Source organism: Coffea eugenioides, chromosome 1 (assembly GCF_003713205.1).
Source record: "Coffea eugenioides isolate CCC68of chromosome 1, Ceug_1.0, whole genome shotgun sequence".
NCBI classification, from domain to species: domain Eukaryota; kingdom Viridiplantae; phylum Streptophyta; class Magnoliopsida; order Gentianales; family Rubiaceae; genus Coffea; species Coffea eugenioides.
Window position 1 is genome coordinate 53,036,647 of NC_040035.1, and position 23,496 is coordinate 53,060,142.

Genomic DNA, 23,496 nt, shown 5'->3' on the forward strand with positions numbered 1-23,496 from the left:
ACGGGAAAGTGGGTAGTATTACTATTGACAAGGTCCGAGATGACGTGTAACTGGGAAAGCTAAATGGTATCTTCCGAGACTCAATGCGTTCACACTTGCCGGTCAAAGATTTCTATATGGAATGACCAAAATGCCCTGTTTGAAGCTATGATTCCCTGCAGCGCTATGCGTCCATGCATGCCTCATTCTACTGTTTCATAATTGGCCAATTTGCGATTGGTCTTTGACTCTTTGGAAAATGGGAGGCCATATTCATGCATTTGAACTTGGTATGCATTTGAAACTGCAAAAAAAGTTGTACATCAAGTGTTCGAAAATACTTCAAAATTGTAAGTTGTACATCAAGTGCTTCTTGTAACATATTTCGGAATTGTCAAGGTAAGATGATATTATACAAAGGAAATGCAATTATTGGCTAGTGCAGCGTATTATTATGTATAACTGACCCCTATCGAAGATTCGCTTGAATGTTAGTGCTACTGATTAGTCTAATTGACCACCTAAACTCCTTTTATCTTCTTTTTTTCACCACCTAGACTCTAATTGTCAATAACTTCAAAATCATTTTATTGTATAAAATGTAATATTAGATTAACTTCGACAGATTATTAGACAACATAGACAATTAATAAGTGGTCATAACATTCAGAATCACATTTTATATAACTCCACAATTTTTGATTAGTAAAAAGACATAACTTACATGTTTTGCGATTAACCAATACTAAGAACACGAGTTTTACATAGGGGAATGAATTATGATGAAGATACGAAAATTTAGCTCTCTTGAAGATAAAATTGATACTCTTACAAATTTATGAATGCATGAACTGCTTTAAAACCACAAGATTAATTGATCTTAACTGAACATTTTCTTAACTTATGACCACCAAGCAAAAATTTAAACAAATAAGATATTTAACAAAATAGCAATGCATAACGGAAAAAAGTATATTAACAATGCACGAGATCATGCCTTTTGTAAAAATATAAAAAATTAGAGGAAGAAATATAAGGTACATTTAAATAGTTATTAAAACTATCGAGTAATAGAATCTTTAAAATCACTAGATTATTAGACAAGGTAGACACAACTTAGAAATTAAACCTTGGCTTATTTATAAATAGGGCAAATGACCTGTTTCATCCCTTACATTTCGCAAAAATATTCTTTTCATCCCTCACTTTTAAAATGAAGCAAATTCGTCCCTGACATTTAAAAATTAAAACTATTACATCCCTGAACCTAATTTTCAATCTGAATCAAACCACCAATCAACCTGATTACAAATTTTGGGGGTGTAATTGGTAGATCACTTGGTTAACTCAACTTGATATTCATGTAAAATTTAATGAACCTAAAAAGAAAAAATAAAAAATTATAACATAAAAAAGAAAGATTAATCTTTTCTACATTATCATTATATACACTGATGGTTTTATGTACCGCCATATCATTTTAATTTTAATTTAAATACCAAATTTTATATTTATGATACACATCTAGATTCGCAAACAGATATACTAACGGTGCATGAAAAGATTTATCCAAAAAAAAAACTCTACTATTCCAAAACAAAGAATGGCCTTTTATGTTATAATTTTTATTTTTTTGGTTTAATAAATGTCATATGAATATGATGAAGTTGACTGAATGATCTATCAATTCTATTTTCAAAATTTATTACTGGGTTATTGGATGGTTTGATTCAGATTGAAAATTAGGTTCAGGATGTAATAGTTTTAATTTTTAAATATCAGAGACGAATTTGCTTCATTTTAAAAGTGAGGGACGAAAAGAATATTTTTGCGAAATGTAAGGGATGAAACAGGTCATTTTCCCTTATAAATAATACATCAAGGCCTTGGATGCTCAAAAATAAAAAAAAAAGTTTTTTGATTATTCTTTTTGTTGGTGGTTAAGATTTTAAGAAGCTCAAATGGGGTTCCAAGACGGCATGGAGTGCTACAAATACGCATTCCTGCATGCCACTTCTGAAAGTTCCCCAGGTGGAATCCAAAAGGTCAATCTTGTCATCTCACATAAACTTCCAAAAGTCCATCATTATCGCTAAGTTCACTTTTTAATTTTCCACCAAGACGTCGCTTTGTTTTTGTTTTAATTGTCTGATCGGAATTATTCAATAACTCCACCTACCCATCTACCATACAGAGCCCGTCGTCCATTTCGTCCCCAAAACTAATCTCAACCGTCAAAATATCCAATCAACTTCTAACCGCACGATCTTCCCAATCCAACGGTCCACATTAAGTTACTAGAACATTCTGTCCTTTATATGTCCTCTCAAGCCTCTCCCAGCCACACTCCCGCTGTGCTCTGCTCTGCTCGTGGCGCTCCTAACGTGACTCAGCGACTCTTACGCTTGTGCAGCTGCTAGGTTTTACATTCCTCCCCTGCCTTCGATCTCCTCTCTCCGGTCTCGAGGTTTGTTATTCTCCCTAATCTGCATATCTTCAATCCTGCATTGATATTTTCTTCATTTTTCTTGTAGTTTCTGTAGCTTTACTTTGATTTTCCATTTCGATCGTGTTTCTGTTCGTTGACTCTGTAGATGTATTGTTTGTTTTTGGTGTTGATCACTCTGATTTAAGATGAACTCTGGTTAATCCGGTGTCTTCTCTCTTCTTTTGATGCTGTTCGGTTTTGTTTGATTGAAACCTATGTCGATGTGTGTAAGAATAACTCTTTTGTCGTACATCTTCACATAGCCAAACACCGAAGACTCCTGGGTATATGGATAAAGATATTGGTTGCGGAAACCGGAAAGGATCTTGTGGCCTATGTGAGCTTTTGTTTCGCGATCCGTTAGAGAAAAAATAACTGAGCCTGTTTCTTATGATAGATCTTTGAAATCGTATAAAAATTCTGGATTTTGGTAAATAAAACGTTTCTTCGTACCTCTAATATCTGTGTCTTGTTAGGTAGGCTGGCATTTGAGATTATTTGGTTGTGTTTGGATGTGATGCTGCTTTTTGTGGGTGTCTATTTGTTATCCTCTTTTACCTGATTTTTGCACAGAATGTCTGAAATTGTTGCTCATTTTTTGGTAAGCAGATACAATGGGCAAGTCATACCCAACCGTGAGTGCAGAGTACTTGAAGGCACTTGACAAAGCCAAGAGGAAGCTCAGAGGCCTCATCGCCGAGAAGAACTGTGCTCCTTTAATGCTTCGTCTTGCGTATGTCTCACTGTTAATTTGTACTGATGAATGTGTGTAGTGTGTACCTCTCGTGCAAGGTTGTCATGCTTTGTCGGTGGATGGAAATTTGTGGGTATTGTATGTGATGAGGTTGGAAATGTGTTCTGTGGTTGCAGATGGCACTCTGCTGGTACTTATGACCAGGGCTCAAAGACTGGAGGTCCTTTTGGAACCATGAGGTTGAAGGCAGAGCAAGGTCATGGTGCCAACAATGGTATTGACATCGCTATTAGACTCGTGGAGCCCATCAAAGAGCAATTCCCTACTCTTTCTTATGCTGACTTTTATCAGGTTCCCTCCCCCCTTCTATGTGATGCTATATTTGAATTTGCATGGTTAATTGGTTTTTGTCAACATAGGTTGGATTAGTTTACATGGTAACTGGTTTGTTTACCCTTGCATGCAGCTAGCTGGTGTCGTCGCTGTCGAAGTTACCGGAGGACCTGATATTCCATTCCACCCAGGAAGACAGGTTATCTGCACCTGATTGCTCTTACTTATTATGCTTTCAGCATGCCCTTGCCTATCGAATAGGTTCTCTTTGAGGGTCATCTACTATTAATTTGGTTAATAGAGGATAATCGCTATACTATGAAGCAATAATCACTGTACTATGAAACATCTTTTACCAAAAAAAAAAAAAGTTGAAATGTTGGAAGAGAAATGCTTCTCTTTAGATCACCTCATGTTATTGTGGGGATGCCTTTTGAGGTCTTTTACCGTTGATTTTTGTCATAGAGGGGTAACTACTACAAAGTGGAGGATCAATTAAGAATAAAGTTAGGAATATAAGATACTCTTCTTTTGATCTTCACACATTCTGCTGTTTTAACTGTTAATAAATCTGTCTGGAAAATAGATTTTCTTGAACAATTCCTGAATCCTTTTTAGTTTTTTATTTCAGAAGTTTTGTTGTATTCTTTATGCTTAATTGTTTTGCTTGTCTTTGAGCCCTGGTCATAAGTACCAGCATATCTCTTATGCATTTCTTGTTTGGTGCAATGCCGTAGAATGGTTTACACGATTCTTTTACATTGTATAGGACAAGTCATATGGAATGCAGGGTAACACTCGAAAATTTTTGACTTGAGTCTCTTGCCCATTAGTCATTTTGTTCGTGTAAGACTGCAAGTTGGCTGATGTTATCTGATGTCCCCTTACCTCTGGCTCTTTCTTCTTGTTCATCTACTCAAAATATTTCTTTCTTTTTTCGAGCTTGAAATCTTGAGCCCTTGTGACCAAAATAATTCTTGACAATGTATACTCCTTCAATGTTCCAAGTCTAGCTGTGCTTTGTTGTTGACCTTGACACAGTGATGGGATTGACTACTTATTTGGTTTCTAGAGTCAGTAACGGGCTGTCATTCTAAGCGTAAAGAAGATCACATCTTGATTTTTCTGAATGTTTTATCAACTTCAAGATCAGTTTTGAATGTTTCTAAATGAAGCCGAGTGCTTGATATGCTCTCTGATTTTGCACTTCTGTGATATCAGGATAAGACGGAGCCACCAGTCGAAGGTCGTCTCCCTGATGCTACTAAGGGTAAGTAATCATTCTAGTGTCCCTTGCTTAAACAATGAACGAGAAAATAGGCATGATGTCACAAACTGCAATGCAAACTTTTAACACCTTTCAAAGCAATGAATAAAACAGAATTCATGCTTATTTATATGTTGCAATCTTCTTGTAGGTTGCGACCATTTGAGGGATGTTTTTGTGAAACAAATGGGTCTCTCTGACCAGGATATTGTTGCTCTTTCTGGTGGCCACACCTTTGGTCTGTAAATGCTACTCTGCTTTGTTCTGCTCCCCATATAGTTTTAGAACTTAGTTATCTCTTAATTTTGTAGTATTATTCTATGTTTCACGCTATTGATGTTATCTTGGGCTTCGGCAATATTTCTTCAGGGAAGATGCCACAAGGAGCGCTCTGGATTTGAGGGCCCGTGGACAGCTAACCCCCTTATCTTTGACAACTCCTACTTTACGTAAGACCTCAATGAGATGCCTTTTTAGGTCAAATCCCCTGTTATCTCATCTGAATATGTGGTGTAAATAACTACTTTCTGCTATAATTTAACAGGGAGCTTCTGAGTGGGGATAAAGAAGGACTTCTGCAGCTGCCTTCAGACAAGGCTCTTCTCAGTGATCCTGCCTTCCGCCCACTTGTTGAGAAATATGCTGCGGTTTGTGCTACTATCTCCCAGTGATCATATTTTTTTTTTTAACTTTTAAATGTTTTACTTCCAAAGTACCTGTACTTGCTGTTTTTTACCCTGCTTTCCTGCAATAATATAATTGTCCAATTCCTTTTCAGGACGAAGATGCTTTTTTGGCTGATTATGCAGTTGCTCACCAGAAACTTTCTGAGTTGGGGTAAGTTCTTTTAGTACAATTTGATTTTGCACAAGCGTCAGGCAATAGCTTACCGATTTATTTCGAGGTCTCATATGCTGATTGTTGCCTATTGCAGATTTGCTGAAGCTTGAGCGATTGAACAAGGGTTGGGAATGGCCACCTGATTATGATTGCCTTTTGCTGTCTGATGTGGAAATTATTAGTTCCTTTTGAGCTACTTTTTGGTTAAATGATGTAGAATTTAGAAATGGATGTTGCAAACGTTGATAATGGGAACTTTATATGGTCGTTCATATTCCCGGAAATAAACTAGAATGTCTGTCTGTCTTTACTCCTCCCTTTACTACTGCATCTTAATGTTTCACAATTGGGCATGGGTGGGAATTTAAACATTTAACTTGGGCACAAACGGAATAGCAATTTTCTTTTTGCATGCTTCAATGCTAATAAGTCACATTAGGAGACGGTCTGATTATGCGTGAGCGTCCAATTGGCGAAATTGGCTGGGGTATGTAACATTAGCGATATGGTGGTAGGATAATTCTAAGTAGATACTAACTGAAAGAAGGTTCAAATTTTTTATTTGAGGACTGTTACTGGACTTTAGGAATTCTTTTATTTGTGTTTATGGCTTAAAAATGTTGCAATTTTCAGTGTTTCTATATAGGTGGATTGTGTTAATGCTGTTGGTCCTGGCTATTCTGCTAGTCGTGAAATCGATCGAGTCCATTGTTTGTTAGGCTGTAGGCGGGGGCTTGGTAGGGAATATCTTTTTTAAAGACGGGGTTAGACTTGTTGATTTATGCGACAACATGGCGGCATGCACTTGTGGCTGGGATGTATCTTGTGATCCCGAAATGTAGCCATTTTCTATGGGTATTGATTTGGGTTGATTTGAGTGTTGTATTTGGTTTTTGTTTTTAATGCATCTTTAATTACCCCAAAAAAAAAAAAAACAAAACATAGGGTGAAGCTAATCTGTAAAATTAAGTCCAGGCAGACTTCCGTTTAAGGTTTACAATTCAAAATATGCGCTAAGGTGGGGATTTCTTGTTTAGCGCCTGATTTCTTTGGATACTGAAAAGGAATTAGAGCTTTAGCAGCGCTTCCATATTGTTTGCCTCCACAGCATCAAATCGTGGTTCCCGAATCTGTTTTATCGTTCGGAGCCAGAGCAGCTCCCAAGACTTTCTACTTGCTATGAGATAAATTCTTGAGCAACCCGATCCAATCTTCCCTGAGAAAAACGTGCCTCGGCAGAAGGTTCGTCTAATGTAGTACCAAACGTTACACAACCAATAAGAGAAGTTTGCTGAAACTACCGTTCAGTTTTTGTTTTCCCCTCGGTATGGTGTATCCATTCTGTCCTCTCTTTTCCCCCTGGGAGTCTCTGTGATGTCCTGTAAACGTTAAGGGATTCGCCTGAAATTTGAGTTGTGAGAAGTAAAGTGTGCATTTTGATGATTAAGGGTTAGATTAGTAAATTCTATCGGGTTGATATATTAACATAGGCAACGGAAAGCGGAATTCAATTTTGACTTCTTGCGCATTTGAAGAGCATTATTTTGTAAACGCAATTTTGAAACTGAATGCTAAATTTTGAAAGTTAGGCAGCTTAACTATTCGAAATTTTGAAGTTTTGTAGTCCGGAAAACAGTGAAGTTTGTAGTTAACATGCTATAGTCGATGAACTATGATAAAGTTTCTCATGTCAAAAAGCTAAATATGGTCAAGCTGCTGCAAAATTGTAACAATTCAGTGATCAATTGTCTAGTCTTGTTCAGAAGTCCACAAGAAAAACAAATGATGATATGGTTTTAGTTAAAGAATGAAAACCTCAGCAGCGTTCCATGCCTTTGCCTTTGACCTCCAAAATATGCATAAGAAATTAGGACAGTTCCATGTTACAGAGACGTAGAATAATTCAACCTTTTTTTTTTCAACTTCTCTAATTGAAGTTTACTTTCTAGTCATGCTTACTCGAGTTTTAAGACCATTAGACCAAAATAAAAATATGCTTCCTCTCGCTTTGGACATTTTTTATGTGATGTGTATGGTCTCATTTAATGAGCTTAACGAAGTGTAGTTCGTTCACATTCATGAAACGGCCACTAATAAGTACGTTAAAATTCTAAGCAAAGCAAAGAGTAAGGCAAAAAATCTTTTGGCAACCAAACTATTTATTAGCAAAAACATTAATTTATCTCAAGCTGAACTTACTGCATGTGAGAGTCAACACTTTGGAACAGATGAACACACTTTCATTCTGGATAGGCAATTGACCCGAACAACATCACCAGGCCAACGGTGGAGACAGTCTATCTGTTTTTGTTTGCTTTAAATTGTCAAAATATTAATTATTTTGACAGAATAGTGGTTCTCCAGCTATAGCTTCTCATGTGTCTACACCTTTCACCCAATGAAAAAAGGGCAAGCGTTCTGAAAAAAATATTCACAGGCACTTTAAAGAAAATCGAAAAAGTATTTTTTATATGCAAGACACAAAAAAAAAAGAAAAGAAAAGAAAAGTTTTTTTTTTTTTAACAAGGGAATCCGCAACCGTTATCCGAGAGTGCGTGTAGGATAAACTCCGCCCCATACAATAACCCACCAAGCATACGGAGGGGTAAGGTGCACTAGGCAAGCTCTCTGTGCGATGGACAAAAATCCGAGTTGGCGGGAAGTCATGGTACCAACTCTACCGTCTCGACCAACTCCTCAAGAGATTTAAAAAGTATTTTTTTATATGTGCAAGTACAGTAGGAATTCCCTCATCAGAACTATTCTTTTTTATTTTAGTGGATGTGTGACATAATTTTTGCCTCTTTTCTCTTTTTATGTCGTATTGCAATAATTATTATTAATTCCAAATTTTCCAACCGCAGTTTGTGGTGTAGAGTTGACGCAGTCTGTGTGGGGAAATGTGTCACCAAGTCAGTCGTCAGTATTTCATGTTCATCCATGTTGATAGGGAGGGAGGGAGGAGGTCCTCCTGCAGGCTGCAATCTGGTCAAACATCGACATCTAATGAAGGCTGCCATTTCTTCTCAAAAGTCAAAACAAGGCTCGGTTATTTCGTCCCCCCCAACCTCAACTCGCTCTTTTACGAGCTAAAGAATTGATCAACTCAAACAAAAGGGCAAAAGGACAACAAAATGTAACCATTAAGATTCCCAATTTTGTTCAATTATTTGTTCCGATCGAATATATCAGTATTATCATAAGAAATACTACTAACTTTCATAATTATTAATCACAAAAATTTAAGAAATATCATTAGCGGTTTTACAATTCTTTTCCGTAACCATGTGTTTGTGTGAACCGATAAGAAAAATAGTACTACTACTACTACTAATTAGTAGTTAATTTCTGGCAGTATTGGTTTGTTTGGATTGCTTCATATTTCTCCAATTTTATTTGCTTACATCATCTTTACAATTTCCAATACACCTTTTTATCTTCCCAATATCTTTTTATCTCACATACATCACATCACAAAAAGTGCTACAGTAAAAATATCCCAAATAATCCCAAATAACTTACAATCCAAACAGACATCATCGGATATTTGGTTTAAGTGACAAGAGCGGAGAATAATTACTTCGCATCCACATTCTTTGAGTTCTATTAATGCTAAGTTTTTTTTGGCCCTCAAATAAACGAAAAATATATATAGTTTTCCCTTTCGACTCACAAGTTACAACTAGTCAAACTGTGTAGGTGGAGTGGACATCTTTAACGATACAAAAGGAATCAGCGTGAGCTGCAAGACTGAGTTAGGATAGGCCCACGTTCTTCACAGGTCCAAACTCCAATTACACAGGGAGCAGGCGGCTGACTTACACATCGCTCATTTCTTCTATTCTATTTTTATTACATGTGTCTTCCTTTTATTAATTTAGTAAACAATTTTAATGTATTCTTTTCCTTTTCAGTTTATTACTTTTACACATCTTTCTTCTATCTATGTATAAAGTCTGAATAGGGTTTGGTGTAAAAAAAAAGTATTATAATTTATTTTGTCAATTATATCTTTTCAATATTCATTATAATTTATTAAATTGTTCACCCTATATAAGTACTAGTATAATAAACACACACACACACATACACATACACATACCCCCCTTTTTCAGCCTAACAAAACTTCCAATGAGTCAATAACTGCGAACAACTTTTTATAAAAAAAAAGAAAAAGAAAAATACAATTCTTCTATCCATATTTCTGAAACAAAACCTCTAACAATTGCCTTGTTTGGATTGCCATTTTTCGTCGGAAAATTACGTCTTTTTCCGTGATCACATTTTCCCATTACCTTTTGCTTCACATACATCAAATCGCTACAGTAATTTTTCCATGAAAAATGCAATCCAAACACAACCTAAGTATATTTTTAAAAAATTTTCTTTTTAGATTTGTACACACATAGAACGTGCTATTTCCACTAGTTGTCGCTAAATGATAGGTTAGCCAAATCTCTACTTGATCTGTACGCTGTCATGAATTTTCAATTATGATCATGGAAGTATTTATTTTTGTCAAACTGCAAAATTCCATTTAGTACAAAATTGGTTTTTTATTCTTTGAAAAGGAGGGTGAGGATGGAGACTAGAGATGGAGCACTATGAAACTAGTAATATTCTCATATTTTTTGAGTTTTATTGCCATGTTTATATATAACTTTTTCTGATAGTAAACTTAAAATTACAAAGGAAGTGATAAACCCAACTCAATTAGCCTGAACACTACACGTGAAGCAAAATTAGTTTGAAGCTGTCGTTTGTCATCTTGACCAAAACGCAGCATTTTGCAATATACTAGTTTGTAGACAAGACGGTGAATATAGAGAGAGAGAGAGAGAGGCAATGATTGGTTTAGATTTTAGAAAAAGAAAAAGAGGTGAACAGACGAATATATATATATATATATATATATCTTTACTCCATCAGATCGATAATATTTTGTCACCAAATGGTAAACATTTTATTTAAATTTTTAAAAAAAATGGTGAGGATTATTATTATTTTAAAACTGAAGATTAATTTATAGATAAATGACAAGTGGAGGTGGTGGAAAAATTAGGCGCATAAATAAATGTAAGAGCAGTCAAATGGCAACCGCGTCGTCCCTCCCGCTTCTTCTGACGTCCTTCCTCTTCATTGCCCGGCAATTCCCCGTCCATCTTTCTCACAATTCTCCCGCAGACTTCATTGATCTCTATCATAGCATTATTCATGTACATATAAATATCTGTCATAGATTCAGTTATTGACTCAATCCCAGAAAAGTAAAACACGCACACCCACAACGCAGAGCTAGCTAGCTCCAGCCTGAAGCTGATTTAAGTACTACTATATAATACACGGACGAGCAGCAAGAAAAAAGCAAAACAAGGAAGAAGAAGAAGATGGCAGACTATAACATGTCCGGAAGTCAGTTCCCCGAATTTCCAGCGGTTTTTACCAACGGCGGGCAGTTTGTTCAGTACAACATCTTTGGAAACCTGTTTGAGGTCACCTCTAAGTACCGCCCTCCGATCATGCCTATTGGCCGGGGAGCTTATGGAATCGTCTGGTATTGATTTTATATCCGGCAGTTGAATTGAAATTGATTTTTCTCGATCAAATCGAATTTAATGTTTATCCCTGATGTAATTCGTTTCGTTTTGTTTCTTGAAGCTCGGTTTTGAATTCGGAGACGAATGAGATGGTGGCTGTAAAGAAGATTGCCAATGCTTTCGATAATTACATGGACGCCAAACGTACTCTCCGGGAAATCAAGCTTCTTCGCCATTTGGATCATGAAAATGTAACTCTTTCACTACAGAGCTTGCTCTTCTTTTTTTTTTTTCCCTTGTTTTACTGTTATCAAGTTTATCTTCAGCTTAATCGACTAGCATATCGAGGACTTTGCTCATGAATACACTTTGAAATCATAAAATCGAAATTTATCTAATACTGCAAGGTCATTTAGCTTTTCAATTTTATCGTTTGTTTTCTGGAAGACTATGATCTCCCTGCCTAATCCACTAGATGAAAGGGTGTTAGCATTAGCCCAGCAGACAGTAGGTATTCAGAAAATGCAAATTTTCTTGCGTGCAATTGTGCTGAGATGTTGATTGTTTGCCTACCTGTTTTGTTTCAAAACCAAGTCTTCATAGTAGAATTAAGACATGATTGCTTCTGGGACTTAGCATATTGAACAAGGGTTCTCACAAATGCAGGTAATCGCCATAAGAGATGTGATTCCGCCGCCCTTGAGGAGGGAGTTTTCTGATGTCTACATAGCCACAGAGCTCATGGACACTGACCTTCACCAAATTATTCGATCCAATCAATCTTTGTCCGAAGAGCATTCTCAGGTCAAACCCTTTTTCCTTCAATTTAAGTTCATGAATTTGATTCCATTCTTTTTAAGAAATCGTTGATACTGAAGAAGTCTTGAAATCCTATGAGCTGGAACTGACATTTTCCTTAATTGTTCAATTTGCAGTATTTCTTGTATCAGGTCCTTCGAGGCCTGAAATATATACACTCTGCAAAAGTAATTCATAGGGATCTTAAACCAAGCAACCTTTTGGTGAATGCAAATTGTGATCTTAAGATCATTGATTTTGGTCTTGCCCGCCCAAACATGGAAAATGAAGTCATGACAGAGTATGTTGTGACTAGATGGTACCGGGCACCTGAGCTGCTCCTAAATTCATCAGATTATACTGCCGCAATTGATGTCTGGTCAGTGGGTTGCATCTTCATGGAGCTTATGAACAGAAAACCATTGTTTCCTGGAAAAGATCATGTCAACCAAATGCGCTTATTGACTGAGGTAAGAGAATTATAAAAGCACCCAAAAAAAAAGAACATCTAGCTCTCCTGAATTTTTTTTTTTTTTTGACGATCAACCATGACTGATGTTTCATCGTTCTCTTGCATGATTTTAGCTTCTAGGAACACCCACTGATGCTGATCTTGGCTTTGTACGACACGAGGAAGCAAAAAGATATATCCGGCAACTGCCACGTTTTCCTCGGCAGCAGCTCTCTAAAGTGTTCCCGCATGTGAATCCATTAGCCATTGATCTTGTTGATAAAATGTTGACATTTGATCCAGCTAAAAGAATTACAGGTGACTTTCTTCTTCACTGCAAGCTGTTAAATGATTCTGTCTGCCAAGATAGTTACACACACACACACACACTTACTAACAGCCTCCCAAACCCCAGCCCACCACGGACTGGATAAGCACCTGGAATACCAAAAACACTTATTAACAGCACAATCATTTTCGCCCACCGTTACCTTTCTTTTCTCGATCCAGTTGACCATAAACAGTCTCGGTTATATACATGCATTATCCTTCCTTGGTTACTTTTCTCTTCGCAATTAGTAATTAAACAGGTCATCATCAACTCAAGTAGTGTCTGATAATATAATGTTAAATAGATCAAGGAAAAATCCTTAGCTCTGCAGAGATGCTAACCATCCTATAAAGTTGAAGTACTTCAGTTCAGTTAGGCGAAATTTATGCCATGGTTTAGTTCAGAATCGTGTTTGTACTCCCCGGGTCCAGGGGAGTCGGAGCACTATTACACTACATTTTTATTCTCAGGGATGAACACCTTTAGACTGGAGATGGTATATTTGCCCTTTTATCCTTCCGTTTAACTTTCCTTCCATCTGAAAATGACGACTTGCTCCTCTTTAATTTGCAGTTGAAGAAGCACTTGCACATCCCTACCTTGCAAGATTACATGACATAGCTGATGAACCTGTCTGCTCAAAGCCATTTTCTTTTGATTTCGAGCATCAAGCTATAGGAGAGGAGCAGATAAAAGATATGATTTACCAGGAGGCTGTGGCACTGAATCCAGAGCATGCATAAATATGATGGGAAAACCGTCTTAGGATTCCTTTCCTGCACATAAATAAACATGATCAAGAGTTCAGTTTTTGCTTGCATAGGCTCCGTGTCAGTTGATGGAATATGTTACAAGCTAGTTTAGGAAACAAATTAAAACTTCTACAGCTCAATATTGGAGATATTCTTTGATGGTAATTTATGCTGCATCGGGCGGAGTCTGTGGCAATTGCTTTGATGGTTGGTCTCTTTACCTGAACAAGGCATCCAATGCTCTGCAAAGAGTATGCAAGTTTATAATCGGATCGAACTCTATATTGATATTTTATTTTTAATCTATGGTTTGATTTGCACTATTCTTTTTCTCATATCTCGAGTTGTTGTATTTTTGTCAAGTGGAACCGTGAAAGCCACTGTGTTTGTACAGGAAATGCAACTGAGTGTAACTTACAAATGTAACGCACTTTCAATTAAAGTAGTTGGGGGGGGAGTCCCATATAATATGAGATGTTTTTTTCCGAATGCATTTTGTTCATCGGATAGAGAATTTGTGACCGGAGAATTTCCCATGTCTAGGGGATTTTTTATGATGTACACTTTTATTTCAAAACTAATCTTTTATGTCTTTCTTGTATTCAGTTTATTTGGGTAGTAGATCATTTGCCAGATTTTATTTTCTTGCATCATCAACACATTTTTCAATTGTCTTTTTATTTCACAAACATCATATCAAAAATTGCAACAATATTTTTTTTCAAAAAAATATCCCAAATAATCTACTATTCCAAGAAAATTTCTTATTCGTCAATTTTATTTTATTTTTGTATTTTACGGCATCAGCAATAAAGAAAAAGGGTAGTAGCACCAGCAACTAGCTACTGCCGTGCCACCGTTGCCTGGGAAAAGTTGTCATGTAACGTCAAAGTCGAAAGATATCCAGCGGGGAAATGGGATATGCTTCTGGCATCTATTGATCTGTGGGAATAGTCATGGGTTGAGATGAGTAGGCTTTGTCATGGCCAGGTTCGTCTGAAATCACCTGCCTCCGGCCCTCCACTCACAAGGCATCTGCGATGGAGTGCCATGGCACGGGCCCATTACACGCATCATTAGAATGATGCGTGTAATGGTGGGCCCATAGTCAATAACGGACAAATACTTTTTAAGCCGGACAAAATTTGTATGGATTATTATGAAATCTTTGCATTTGAGGTATCACATATTTGTTTAATAATTACATAATTATTTTTTAGAAAATAATAATATATTATTTTTGAGAGATAAAAAAAGATATATTGTTCAAATTTAAAAATTAATAATGTTATTTTTTTAGAAAATAAAAAATCCAAAAGGTAAAAAATTTAATGAAAGTTAATAATTTATTTTTAAAAAAATAATGAAACTATTTTTAAAAAATTATTTTATTTATTTATGGGATATGAGTTGTGCATTATTAAAATAAATGTTTGATTTAATTGTTGACCCATGCTATTACACCTTGTGGAGTGTAATCTATTGTGAGTGGGAGTATAATAAAAGGAGTTATTATTACTTTATCCCCTTAAACTATATCATTACTATCAATTTACCCCTAACGTTATATGTTAGTCATTTCACCCCTGTAAATTATTCAACTCAACATGTTAAGAAATTTTAGACAAAAATACTCCATTATTCTATAGTATTATCACATTGTCATTATTACTTTATCTCTTAAAATTATAGTGATACAATCGTTTTAATTCATATTTTTAGTCATTTTATCTCATCGTTAATCTAACTAGTATAGTCAAAAAATTTTAAATGCATTTATGTTATGAAACAACTAAAATGTGGATGTCCCTTTGTATTCCCAAGAGATTAATTCATGATTTATGGCTACATTATTTATAGAAGTTACAATCCATAAATCTATTCATGTAGTGGAAGAACCGTTTCATAGGTTTCTTCATATTCTTGTAATAGTGGGTGTTTAATAGGATTGATGTTCCTTTAATCTTGTAGTACCTATATATAGAGGTACATTGACACCCTTTGGTAGTACTTTTGTATTAGTTGGAATCATAAGAATATCATTCTCCTTTCTCTACATCTTTCTCTAATATCTCTATTTATACTATAGTAGTTTATTAGTTTTACAACACGTTATCAGCACGAGTCTCTACTTTTGAGCAAAAAGTGAAAACGGAGCCTCTAACAAAGGTGAAACATGAGACTTTGTCAAAATTCTACTAGTGTCAAATCAATTGTTGGATATTTTCTCGAGCAACTCTTGACTACCTATTGAGGTAAATCTCTAACTCATAAACTTATTTCAATTTCTTATGGCTAACATTTGAATTATCGCAAAATACAAGTACCTACTGTTGAGCAACCACTAAACACAAACATATATTGTTTGACATCTTTGAGGTAATATTTTTCCTTTTAATTCTACTTATTTATCTTTATAATTATTTGTTATAAATAATTATATTCTGATGCATTGAGTTTTGGAGATGTTATTATAAAAAATCAATTATATTTGAGGATCTACTTGTCCTTTGAAATACTTAAAGAAAAAGATTCGACCACCTGAAGATGGTCGTTCTTTAATGAAAATATTTGACCACTAGAAGATGGTCATTATTTCAAAAGTCTGGTATGATAAATTTACCTGTGGCTACAAGAACATAATTATGCAATTTTCAGAATTACTTCTCAGTTGAAATTGTGTCGAGAAAATTTTACTCATAAGATATATTGAAAATGATATTCTCCACAATTGATTTCTCGAATATGCTCCTGTAGTGGCAATATTGAGAGAAAATTTGAGAAGTATTCTGTACTTATTGTATGCTAGTTCTAGTCCATTCCCAGAAGTGAATGTGACTAAATTTCAATTTATTAGTTATGGTTGCTGCCATTACTATGATTTTGATAAATATATATTTTACCATGACAAGAGAAAAAATTACCACTTGAAGTGGGATAATAATGATGAGGACAAGAAAATAAGGATCCTGAAGATAAATGTCTCGAAATACATATGAGGAATCAAAATTATAATCGCATCTTCACATGGCCAATTTCTTTAAACACCCTGAAGGTGTATGATGCTTGATTTAATTTATAATAGTAATTAGCTTTTCTTCCTGAAGAAGAAATGGATGTTAAACATTTGGGATTAAAGGATTATGGTGATGATATTTGTCCCATAAGAATTATAGTGACAATGATATGTGTCTCATTAATAAGTGCTACTATATACACTATATTCCAATGAGAGAGACAAACATAATATGTTGTAGTGTTTAAATGATTGAAAGCTCCGGAAGAGCCACTGCTATATTTCTCCTTGTAGGAGAAAAGTTTATCATAAATAAAGCACTACTTTTTACCATATCTTGAAAATTTTATTGAATTTGAATATCCGTTGAAATGGATATCAAATTGAGACACTAAATGAGACAATAATAGAGATCATGTTTAGAAATCAAGTGAGATAAATGTTAATTATATCATAATAACCATTCGAGGGAGAAATGGTTATCGATATAGTTGTCTTCATTCTCATTTGATTTATAATCATCACCTGCAGTAAATAAGAAATTTACTGATCCCAATGAATACATGATTTGACGAAAGTGAGAATATTTGAGAGCCGACAAATATTTATACATACCCCCTTTATATTATATATGGCTCCAAAAAGAAATTTAGAATTTATGTCGGGTATGAATCACTTTTTACGATTAAATATCGTAAAATATTTGATGGGTGATCTATTAAATGATTTATTTATTCTGATGAGTTACGATTCCCGACATTAGGGGGAGGAAAAAAATCAACCGAAAGGAAATCACCTGAAAATTGAATTTCCTCGATCCTCATACAAAATAATGTGAACTAGAAATTCAAGAAATTCTTCATTTGTAGAAAGTTATATTTATCGACTCCAGAAGAGTCATTAAATCAACTATTCCTACAGGAAATACTCTAGCTAAGATTGATGTCCCTGAAGGACATGTACAAGTGCTACAAATAAATTTAAGGCCGGTCTACCTAAACAAGGTATAAATTGATTTCAAATATCTCCGGAGATTAAATGTCATAACAAAATTCAACTTCTTGAAGAGGTTGCTCCTGAAGAGCCAACTCCTGAAGAGAATGAAATCATAAAAAAAAAATTTAATTGGAGCCTAATAAAATGTAACACTTGATATTATAGAAGTTGATGAGAATCATGAATCTAAATCGGTTGATGAATGTCGGTATAGAAATGATTGTTCAAAATGAAAAGATACGATCCAATCTGAATTGGATTTATTGGTTAAAAGAAAAGTTTTTGGACCTGTAGTCCAAACACTTGAAGGTGTAAAACCAATAGAATATAAATGGATATTTGTGATAAAGAGAAATGAGAAAAAGGAAATTGTGAGGTATAAGGCAAGATTTGGACCTCAAGAATTTTCACAAAGTGGATGCTATCACATTTAGATATCTTGTGAGTTTTGCAGTACATGAAAAATTAGATATGCGTCTAATGGACGTTGTTACTGCATATTTATATGAAAATCTTGAAAATAATATTTATATAAGAATCCCTGAAGGATTCAACATGCCTGAAGCATGCAAATCAATTTTTAAAAATATTTATTCTATTAAATTACAAAGGTCTTTGTATGACCTAAAACAATCTGGACGTATGTGGTATAACCGCCTCAATGAATGTCTGACTAAAGAAGGTTATACCAATGATCCAATATGTCCATATGTTTTTACCAAGAAAAATGGATCAAATTTTGTGATCATTGTTATATATATTGATGATCTAAATTTGATTGGAATTCCTGAAGAGATTCAAAATAATATTGAATATTTGAAGAAGGATTTTGAGATCAAGAAATTTGGAAAAACAAAATTCTACCTTGATTTACAAATTGAGCATTTGAAAAGTGAAATTTTTGCCCACAAAACTGCTTATATCCGGAAGGTATTAAAGCGGTTTTATATGGATAAGGCACATACATTAAGTACTCCAATGGTTGTCAGATCATTAGATCCTAATAAGGATCCTTGTAGACCGCAAGAGGAAAATGAAGAGATACTTGGTCCTGAAGTACCATATCTCAGTGTAATTAGTGGAGCATATTGAAATGCGACGATTAAAAGATCTCAAATGATGTTTGCATCAGGGGGAGAAATTAATACACAAGAATAGTGTACTCTTTTTCCTTCACTAGGGTTTTTGTCCCGATGGGTTTTTCTCTAGTAAGGTTTTAACGAGGCATATTCTTTGTGTAATGGACATCCAAGGGGGAGTGTTATGAAACAACTAAAATGTGGATGTCCCTTTGTATTCCCAAGAGATTAATTCATGATTTCTGGCTACATTATGTATAGAAGTTACAATCCATAAATCTATTCATGTAGTGGAAGAACCGTTTCATAGGTTTCTTCATATTCTTGTAATAGTGGGTGTTTAATAGGATTGATGTTCCTTTAATCTTATAGTACCTATATATAGAGGTACATTGACACCCTTTGGTAGTACTTTTGTATTAGTTGGAATCATAAGAATATCATTCTCCTTTCTCTACATCTTTCTCTAATATCTCTATTTATACTATAGCAGTTTATTAGTTTTACAACAATTTACCTTTTTTTCCATTTTTTTAAAGGCAAATGATCTTTTTTTTTCCGACACTCGGTATTTATCTATCTTGCATCCACTCCTACTCCTACTCTATCCTATTCTAGAGGGGGGACCCAACTGGACCTATGAGAGGGGGCCGATAGGAACTGAACCACCATCGGATCAGACGAGTGCACTACACCCTTCTAGATTTGGAGAGCCACACTTGTGGCAATTAGTCAAACCTTGCCTCCCACCACACCAAGCTTTAAAGACTTGATGGTGGCCAACACCTCTAATGCGAGTTGGTTGCAAATGCATTTACATTTTATTATATATAATTAAAAATTAAAAAGTTGGAATGATTATTCTTTTTTTTTCACTTTAAGAGATCCAAAAATATAAAAATAAAATAATTTTCTCAATTTTTTTCACACTTATTAATACTAAGAAAAGAAAAGGAGATAGAATATTGGATTTTGCAAAGAAAGAAAATCTAGAAGAGTCTAATATTATCGTATTACTTTAAAGTTGTTGGGATTAAGATTAGAATTTGGTGATAAACAAAAAAATGAAATAATTTTAAATAGTAAAAGTATTTAATTCTTTCTTATTTGTATTTTTTTTAAAAAAAATTGAACTCTTTCTCTCTCTCTCTCTCTCCCCCTCTTCCTCCCAATCTTTTTATTTTTTTTCAATATTAATAAGATTGCTAAAAAAAAAAGAAATTAACACTTTAACTTTTTTTCTTGATATTAAAAAGGGGAAAATTCACTCTAAATTTTTTGTTATTTTTATTATATAAAAATAAGGGTACTGTTTTCTAAAGTTCTTTAACTTGTGAAGTTAGTTTAATGGTGAGATAAATTGCCCAAAAAATAACTTTAGAGGGGTAAATTGATAATGAGCCTATAGTTTATGGGGGTAAAGTGATAATAATTTTAAGAATTAAACATGTTTTTTCGCTTTAATTAACAAACTCCGTTAAGTTTGACCGTTAATCTTAAGGGTAAAGTGACTAAAAGATAACATTAAAAGGAAAATTGATAGTGGCACCGAATGTTAAGGGGGTAAAGTGATAAAAACCCTAATAAAATATGAGAAAGAGAAATACTGAGGTGGCATGTGGATTACACTCTAAAGAGTATAAACCATCGGGGATGCCCTAAATTGTATGTAATACTATATTGGTCTATCAACCCTACAATTAGAGGTGGCAAATCAATCCACTTAACTAAATTTATCCATACCCGCCCATGAATAGATGGGTATGGGTATCTTAAATTTTTGTATATGAGTATAAATGGGTTACCCAATAATACCCATTTATTAAATGGGTATTATTGGGTAACCCATCAAACCCAATTAACCCATTTAAAATTCTCTTCCCCTAAATCTCTTCTTTTCCTCCACCCATTTTTTTTTTTCAAATTTTTCATTTTGTCATGATGTTAACTACTTTTGTTTCATTATTATTATTATTTGTTGGTTTTATTTTATTATTTTATTTTCTCTTAGTTTGTTAACTTGCTCAGTTTTCAGCATTACCAATTTATGATAAATTTGAGCCTCTTTTCTTATCTTTCTAACATGAAATTTTAAATTTATATATGAAAAAAATGTTAGGGGTTAAAAATTTTTGGATTAAATTTTTATATTAACTTTTATAGTACTTAGTTCAAATTTTTATATTCTTATTATTCAATTATTAAATAATATGTAATTTTGTGAAATAGAGTATAAATGAAAAAATTTGGTAATTAGGCTTATTGAATATTATAAATAAATATTTAAAACTAATGATGGGTACAAAGAGCGGTATAAATTGATAACTTAGTTTGCAAAAATGAATTTACAAAAAATTAAAATAAATGGGTTATAAATGGGTAATTGGGTTACCCAATTCATTTTTTGACTTACCCATTTATACCCATCTAATTAAATGGGTATAAATGGGTTGACTCACTTATACCCATTACCCATTTTACTCAACCCAAACCCGTCCAAATCACTCATTTTGACACCTCTACCTACATTGGAGTGGGTTGTCCCCCCCCCCCCCCTTTTTTTGTCAAAAGGGCTGTCCCCCATTGTGATCGTATGTTTGATGGCTTGCAAACAGGATAGGATAATAATTGCGCAAACTTCTTCTTAATGTACCAAACTGATTAAGCTCTAATTCTACAACATAGCTAATTAAAGTTGAGTAATTTCTTTTATACGATATAGAGCAGAGGTCTGCAAACACTGATCACTAACTAGTTCTCTGTAGTTCAATGGCATTTCTAATTTAGAATGTTGTTTCTTCAAAGCATCCACAACTTTTCAATGGAATTATCATTAACATGCTAATTGTGCATCCATAACTTGAGATCAACGAAAATGCAATAGCTTCTATCCTAAACCAACCTGACTAATGATACTTTTTTTTTTTCATTTTAGCGATATATTCTTCTCCTAAAATGATGCATATATAATTTGAGATAAATGTGCATGTAATAGGTTCTATCCTAAATCTACGCGATCAATGAACAATGACGGTACCTTTGCAAGGGATAATCTTCTTAAAAGGTAATGCATTTATGATTATGAAATTGTTTAAGATGGCATCCATCATTGCATATGTTTTAACATTTAAATGCCAACCTTTGATCAAATATGTTTTAACATTTAGACACCGATCCTTCATCAAATAGTAAGTGAATGCTCATACTGATCTTTTTTTTTTTTTAAGAAAAAGAAAACTATGCGCACATCTAAATTTGTTCTCTTTAATCTTTAATTATTTCTCAAAATTTTAGTAATTCATACCTAAAATGAAAGTACATGTAATAATTCTTTTTTAAAAAAATTTATATGTAATGTGTGGGTAACTAGGTATATATATATATATATATATATTAGAAGGAACCAAGTTATGCAAGCATAGCTTAAACCCACCTAAAAAATTTTGGCTAAAATTCATCACACTATAATTTGCTTTCAAATAAAGAGCAATTATAATGGTCAAAAAATAAGCTTAAAAAATAAAGTTTATCTTTAGTGGAATGTTCCAAAAGTTTGCTCCAATTTGCTTATTGTGATGCAGTACAAATATATCTTATTGTATTGTATTAACAAACAACAGCAAAGAAGTCAACAATCAAGTACATGAAAAATGCAAAAAAAGTTCAATGGTAACATAAATGATATATGCTTGATAAAACATAAAATTTCACCACTATTTCTCTTTCAAACAAGACACCATTACGTAAAAACTTCCATCCTACAAATTCACAATAAAACTTGCAAGAAATTCGAATAGAAGACTCTTCAATGCATAAAAAAGGTACAAAATTCAATACTAAAGAATTACTAAAGGAAGTGGAAGATTCAATTATGCATTGAAAAGGAACTAAAATATCATAATTGCCAAATGCAAATTTTGCATTTCGATTTAAAACAAACCTCACAAGAGGAGAATCAACTTGCAGAACCAAAATAATGGAAGGCTTAATGAATATCAAGGAGATCAAGTCAAAATAAATAAATACACCGTGGTAATAGGATAAAGAGGCGAAAAAAATGATAAAGGCTAAATAAAATACAGTTAACAAAAAATAACTTAAGTCTATATTTGGTAGGGAAGAAATAGGAATAACAAAAAAAATGAACATACCAAACAGTAGGAGTAGCGGAGGTAAAAGGTCTATTGTCCATGTTTCTCTTAAAAAAAAAGAGATGGTCATGAATGATGATTTTTTGACAAATGAAGAAAAGAAATATCCATTCCCATGCAAGAAAAACATACATTCAGTTAATTATAGAGGAAAAAGAAAAAGATACATTGACTGAGTGGAAAAGGCAGAGAAAATTAGGATGAAGGAAAAAAAAGAAGAAAAAAGCAAAATATTGGATTAAAGAGTTAAAATTAATGAAGGAGGAAGTGACATTATAAATCAGTTAATTATTGCAATACCTCTCCATGATCAATAATAATCACCTAAAAAAATAGTAAGAAAATAATCTTAATATAATTAATTATAAAGAAAAAATTTTAAGGGAAAAAAAGATGAAGAAAAAAGAGGGAGATGAGGGTTGAAAGTAGAGGAAGAAAGAGAAAGAAGACAAGAATTGGGAGGAGAAATATTTATGATTTTTTTGTTGATTAAAGAAAATAGTCAACTAAAAATAAAAACTACCACTTATCAAAAGAAGAGGTTATACACATGACAAAAGAGAGGTTACTGCACAGTAACCTCTCACTCTTTCAATATCCAAGGTTGATAGATATTGCCTAAAGTCGTCTTTGTACCCATACGTTTAAAGTTGTCTTTGTGCCCCATGAGTTAGGCACTACTGCACATATGTAAAACGACTAGCATGACCAATATTTAATGTCACACCATTAATAGCAGCAGTAGCCGCCGAATTGCATAGTTTGCATTTAGTAGCAGGCAGCA

General features: G+C 34.0%; 2 protein-coding genes across 3 annotated transcripts; both read left to right on the plus strand.

The window, feature by feature from the left end:
* The first annotated feature begins 2,311 nt into the window (after positions 1-2,311).
* LOC113759657 (L-ascorbate peroxidase, cytosolic-like) lies at positions 2,312-5,911 on the plus strand. Of its 2 annotated transcripts, none has more exons than XM_027302241.1 (10): positions 2,312-2,446; positions 3,074-3,200; positions 3,338-3,512; positions 3,628-3,693; positions 4,716-4,764; positions 4,913-4,997; positions 5,130-5,210; positions 5,306-5,408; positions 5,540-5,598; positions 5,696-5,911. In XM_027302241.1, exons 2-10 carry the CDS (start codon positions 3,082-3,084, stop codon positions 5,709-5,711), a joined length of 753 nt encoding a protein of 250 aa, XP_027158042.1. In that variant the 5' UTR covers positions 2,312-2,446; positions 3,074-3,081; the 3' UTR covers positions 5,712-5,911. The 2 variants fall into 2 exon arrangements, with proteins under 2 accessions (XP_027158042.1, XP_027158036.1); XM_027302235.1 differs by having other exon boundaries at positions 3,077-3,200.
* Positions 5,912-10,722: 4,811 nt separating this feature from the next.
* On the plus strand, positions 10,723-13,959 carry LOC113777030 (mitogen-activated protein kinase 3). Its single transcript, XM_027322081.1, has 6 exons — positions 10,723-11,155; positions 11,260-11,389; positions 11,805-11,942; positions 12,074-12,406; positions 12,522-12,705; positions 13,292-13,959. The coding sequence occupies exons 1-6, from the start codon at positions 10,989-10,991 to the stop codon at positions 13,459-13,461; spliced, it is 1,122 nt and encodes a 373-aa protein (XP_027177882.1). The 5' UTR covers positions 10,723-10,988; the 3' UTR covers positions 13,462-13,959.
* The last annotated feature ends 9,537 nt before the right edge of the window (positions 13,960-23,496 follow it).

Excerpts from the sequence above, each read along its gene's own strand:
- LOC113759657 (XM_027302241.1), top strand. The coding sequence starts at position 3,082 with ATGGGCAAGTCATACCCAACCGTGAGTGCAGAGTACTTGAAGGCACTT. Across the intron at positions 3,201-3,337 it reads CCTTTAATGCTTCGTCTTGC|ATGGCACTCTGCTGGTACTT; the intron begins GTATGTCTCACT and ends CTGTGGTTGCAG. Across the intron at positions 3,694-4,715 it reads CATTCCACCCAGGAAGACAG|GATAAGACGGAGCCACCAGT; the intron begins GTTATCTGCACC and ends CTGTGATATCAG.
- LOC113777030 (XM_027322081.1), top strand. The coding sequence starts at position 10,989 with ATGGCAGACTATAACATGTCCGGAAGTCAGTTCCCCGAATTTCCAGCG. Across the intron at positions 11,943-12,073 it reads TGTCCGAAGAGCATTCTCAG|TATTTCTTGTATCAGGTCCT; the intron begins GTCAAACCCTTT and ends TTCAATTTGCAG. Across the intron at positions 12,407-12,521 it reads AAATGCGCTTATTGACTGAG|CTTCTAGGAACACCCACTGA; the intron begins GTAAGAGAATTA and ends GCATGATTTTAG.